General features: G+C 40.8%; 1 protein-coding gene across 13 annotated transcripts in view; it reads left to right on the top strand.

Annotated features, from left to right (window-relative positions):
• Positions 1 to 5,288, top strand: part of LOC118429980 (segment polarity protein dishevelled homolog DVL-3-like) — a 47,568-nt gene that overhangs the window by 34,221 nt on the left and 8,059 nt on the right. For 8 of the 13 annotated variants that reach the window (XM_035840633.1, XM_035840632.1, XM_035840630.1 and 5 more), the window contains 2 exons: positions 450 to 512; positions 2,692 to 2,787. In XM_035840633.1, the coding sequence (XP_035696526.1) occupies positions 450 to 512; positions 2,692 to 2,787 (159 nt within the window). The remainder of the gene's footprint in view (positions 1 to 449; positions 513 to 2,691; positions 2,788 to 5,288) is intronic. The other 5 variants (XM_035840629.1, XM_035840636.1, XM_035840628.1 and 2 more) reach the window with 3 other exon arrangements.

Below are 5,288 nucleotides of genomic sequence, written 5' to 3'. Positions count from 1 at the left end.
TCACACTGCAGCTTTGACACGTAAATTTTGGTTGGACACACTCGCCAAGGAAGTCAACAAATGGCTGGGTGAACAGGCTGTGGTTTGTGTGTGTGTTAACATAATACAGGTTTTAGACAGACAGACAGACAGACACACCTTAAACTATACCTCCATTTTTCATGGAGGTAAAAAATATGTTCAAGCACTTTTTTTCTACCTGAAGGGCTTTCAAAATGTGGCTATCAATTGGTAATCAATTGGTGTGTCTCTAACATCAACTTTTGAATGTTTTTAACACATTGGTATGCCTACAGAGATGGCTTCACTCCAAGGCATTGTAGAAACAACTGAACATTCAGTCCATATCAGCACAGCACAAAGTTCCATTGCCAGCCTGTTGACTTGCCAAATGACATGTAATGTAGTGATATAAAATGGTGGCTTTACTGGCATTATCATTTTCCCAGCAGCGGAACCCATAAGGCCGATAGACCCTGCTGCATGGGTGTCTCATACAGCCGCTATGAGGCGTAAGTACTCCTGTTCCCAAGATCCGTGTCCGTGTGTTGGTGAACTTTTAGTACATCATCTTTTTTTTTTTTTCTCTTTTTTTTTCAACTTAAGTGTGGCTGTCTGCTTTGAAAAGTCCAGTAAAAGTATAAAAGCTGACAAACGAGTGTTAAACACACCTGTACCTATTTCTACCAATTGGTTTCTTCCAGTTTGTAGCACAGTCTGCAGGCTTGGATTACTGCACTTGGCAAAAGGGGTTGGCCATACTCAATGATGAAATGGACTCTATATCTTGCCTACATTAAAAAAATTTGATGAACTCTCAATCATTTTCATTTTTCTCTTTTGTTCTTTCCATCAACAGTATCACTCAAAGTAGCTTTTCATGGTAATCAAAGCTTTTCTGTTTCCAAATATTTTGGTATTTCACCCATCCACTCTCTTTAGACTGCTCTTGTAGATCATCTCATTTTTCGATGTCTCCCCCCTCCCTCCCTACCATCTCTTGTTCTTCCAGCTGTTTCCTGTAACTACAGTACGCCTAAAGTTCAAAACCAGTTGCCCGCCCTGTTTCAGACACAGTGTAACTGTCTGTGTTGCCATACACAAATCAGCATTGATCCCCACCGATCATTGCCGTATCACACGTGCAAGGCTGGTACGTACGTACAAGACGTAACTTTCACACCACCACCCGTTTAGGGCAAAGATTGGCTGCGTTAAAAGACGTATGTACGTATAAAAACAGTGGTCCCTTTATGTGCTCCCAAGGCCCTGCCCACCAACCAGGGCTTTAGCCAGCTCGAATTTTTTTTCCGTCAGCCAATTCCAATCGTCGTGAAAATCGCCGAAATTAATTTTTCCTATGACACTACAAAGTAGTAAATGTTGCCATTGAGATGCACAGGTGGACTAAACCATCTCAAGGTATAGGTGGAGGATCCTTGTTTCCTTGTGTCCATTTTCCTGGTTTGTGAATTGTATCAGAATAGAAAGAATGTAAGCATAACATTATTATGTCTCTCCGCCCTTTCTATGATCAAAACAGTTCAGACATAAACGGGTGTTTGTTTAGTTACGTCTTTGTACGCACTGCAACTTTGCCAGCCTTGTCTGTAGCTAACAACAGCACCCCTGGTGATCTTTGTCCTTCTTTCATACTACGTTTGAAAGATGTTTTGTTGTTCTTTTGCCTTTCCCTAACTTCTGTCCCTTGCCTAACTGTTAGATACAATTTTTACTGATATGAAGGCCTGAAGTTTGCAGATGTTTTTGAGGAAAAATTTAAACTTGAGTTGGTTTCTTAACTTTGATATTTGCTGTGACTCAAATGTAGTTATTAGATTTTACCTGTGTTTTTTCTTACATTTCTTTTATTATTTAAGACTTAAAACTGATGTGGATTGTAGTACTAGTAGGATGGAAAGCTCATCAGTCATTTGTGTGTAGAAAAGCACTTTCACAACCTGATGTATTATCATTGTCCTATTAAATACCAGTTTCTCTTTCTGTTCTTGAGCTTGAGTGTGGTTAGGGCTAGCCTGACGTTCATGGAATTAATGTGTTTGCCATTTTTAAAAAATCTTGTATTCTCCTTTCATGCTACACTATTTTTGACAACTGGTAAGTTCTTAGTAATGAAAAGTCTCTTATGATGCTATGTAATACTGTGATATTTTTGTCTCAGAGTGTTCTAAGCTTCATTGAATAAGACCATATTGATTTGATTATATGGATGCCATCCTCTGGGAACCTCAAAACTGGATGCAAGTGTGTGAATAAAACAAAAAGTTTGGCCCAAAAAAAATTGACTTTAGTATGAAATCTAATTGGCCAGGAAGGTTGAAAACATAGAGTATGGTATACCAAACAATAGATAATTTGTTTCTGACCTTAGAATTGGCCTTGCCATTCTATTACAATAATATACATTTTCCGATATTTTTTTGCATACTACTGCTTGTCTTTGCTCACTTTGTTTTGTACAATTAACAGTATGGTTTAAAACTCTTTATTTTTGAAAATGGCCAAAAACTGATACGCGTGCGGATGTCATCCATATAATCACATTAACATGGCCTAATGATATGCAATGACACTGCAAACATGATGGCTCTATCTTAGATTTAAAGTTGTGATGATTTCACATGAAGAAGTTTGTCCCAAGTGACCCATGGTGCATGTTGTATCCCACAGAAGACTACCCAGGTGGGCGGCCAGCCATCAGTCCCTCCATGAGTACCATGACGTCAACTTCATCCTCTATCACCTCCTCCATACCGGAGTCGGAAAGTAAGTCATCCGGACAGTAGTAGTTAGCTGGTTAGCAAGCGAAAGTGTTGAGCCAGTGGTCACTACGGAGGATGGTACTCAGGCTAAGTAGTAGTAGTAATAGTAGAGTCATACGGTGTATTACAGCACCGTTGGGGTTAAACCTTCCCTTAAGGGGTGGCATACCATTTCTTCTAGCTGAATACAAGATGCGGATGTGCCGGGTCTCCCATCCCGTCCTGACTAGTGGTGGGTACTGATACAAAAATTTCAGGTCCAAGTACGGTCCATGTCCAGAGGATGTTGTGTTGGTATAATCTGTTCATTTGCTGATTGTTCCAACATCTGATCCACGGAATTTTTTCAGGTCAAGTTTTTCCGAACCGGTCCAACAATAAAAACCCATACCTACCCCTAGTCCTGACAGTATTCAAGCTAAAGTCTCAATATCTAAGCTTTGTGTCATGCTGGCAAATGTTTAAAATCATGGTTTCCGCCATTGTGCAACCCCCTGACACTTGAGGGAACTTGCTGCTTATGTCAGGGGAAAAATCTTAATTATTTTGACATCTCTGAGAACCTGAAACCAGATCGTTCACATATGGAAAATATTAAAACTCAGTCAAATCATGCAAATGAAATGGCACATTGTGATGTCTAAAGAAAGAATGAGCTAACAAAATTAGTTGTCGCAGGTGATGATGAGAAAGAACTGTATTTTAAGTCTGCTTTTTTGTAAATTGGATTATCACAACCAAAAGGTAATCTGAAAGTTTCCCACGGGTAGTTAGTTACAGAAGTTTGTAGCATTTGGCGAGGTCAAAGTTATGCACGCAAAAGTGAAAGAGATGCTACTAGCTGCTAACAGCCACTTTGTCCTGTTACTTTTTTAACCAAGCAGGAATGAATCAAATGCTGAATTATCAGCAAACTTCATTGTGCCTTATACTTTGAAGTGTTCAACGTGCCTGGAAATCTGTGGAATTAGCCATTGTCAGTGAGAGCAGGAGAAAGTCTTCTTTTTCAACCTAGATCCACTTCAGGGTCAGGTCAAAGTACTTGGGAATAAACAGTTTCTGGGCTGCTAGTGATGTGAGGCTGCCTGACCCTGTCATGGCCCTGTGCCTACCCCATCAGTCTGCACTAGTTCTGTACAGCTCCGGTTTGAAAGGGGCACACCTGGTGCCATGAGTGTGCTGTGCTCCCCTCCCTAGAATCAGTAGTTTGCCATCACATCAGAGCTAAAAGTGGCCCACCTGGTCCCTTGGCTACTTGCTGTGCCTTGCCCCCTCTACCCATAGTCTATGGTGGGGCTTTGCATTTAAGTTTTTAAAGTGCCACACCTGGTCCCTCATGACTAGCCCTCTGTTGCTGTGCCCCCCTCCCCCTTAATCTGACTGTCCACCTGATAGGGGCGTTTTGTTCCCATGGGGCGAGCAGGTCACCCCACAAGGGGCGCGCACAAAGGTAAGAAGACTGTTCTCCCATGCATGGGGGCCCTGTGGTCTTGTTCAGCAGGATTAGACAAATACTTGTCAATTTGCACATGAATGAACATCGCTGGGAGTCTCTTCTGTAGATGGTTGGTTGCCCGTGGGTTGTGGTAGCATTACGGTTTGGTGGGAAGATGCTCTGCAAAGGTAGGCTTCAGTCCAAACTTGTGCGTGATGTGTCATGTTAGTAATGCTAACGTAATTATTTGACATAACAAGTGAGGTAGAACTTACTTCTGGTAAGCAAAGTTTGCAAGTTGTGCATGTTTTTATAGGGTTATAGAGTTTTTTTGATGCGGTCTTCAGAGACATAAACAGTTACAGGGTAGAATTTGGTCGGGGTTGGGAAGGCCCAGTTTTTGTCACCTCAATTTGGCAACTGAGGTCACATAGTTTTAGTGTGGTCGGAAGTTTGTGTACAGTTTTGAGTAAGATTTAGCACAATTCGTATTTCTCAAAGTCATAGCGGCAAAAAAGGAACTAGTGTGTCAAGCATTCAACCTTACCAGTGTTGTTGGCTGACCTTTAAACATAATTTTGAACAGTTGTGACATTGGCAGGGTTGAAAATGTATGTAGGATATAGTCACACTCTAGACAGTTTATACAAGAGGAAAACATGCTCCCTTTTGTAAACTCTTAATGAGAGGGGAGGGACGTTTTCTTTTGTGTCTGACTACCACATTTTCTGAGGTGTTGTCTTTGGCCCATTTATATCAGAATGGGAGGGGAACTGTTATTAGCACATTGTAATTAATTGCTAATTGTTGGAAATGGTGCGAAAAACTAATTGACGAGTTGTCCCTTAGTCTACTAATGAATTGTCTTGGATTAGATAATTTATAGGTGAGTACAGTTGAGGTCTAAAAGGCACTGTGTGTATCATGTAACATGCTGAGAAATAGAGCCAAATTTTTCACCACAATATTTCGTGAACATGAGGAGTATCAAGGCCTTTTCAAAGGTAGTATTTCCAAGCATTATTTCCTAGTATTTTGTAGAATAGGTTACAATATGATATCAACTGCCT

This window comes from Branchiostoma floridae, chromosome 14 (assembly GCF_000003815.2).
Source record: "Branchiostoma floridae strain S238N-H82 chromosome 14, Bfl_VNyyK, whole genome shotgun sequence".
Classification (NCBI taxonomy): domain Eukaryota; kingdom Metazoa; phylum Chordata; class Leptocardii; order Amphioxiformes; family Branchiostomatidae; genus Branchiostoma; species Branchiostoma floridae.
The sequence above is the reverse complement of the archived record's forward strand: the minus strand, read 5'-3'. Positions and strand labels throughout refer to the sequence as shown.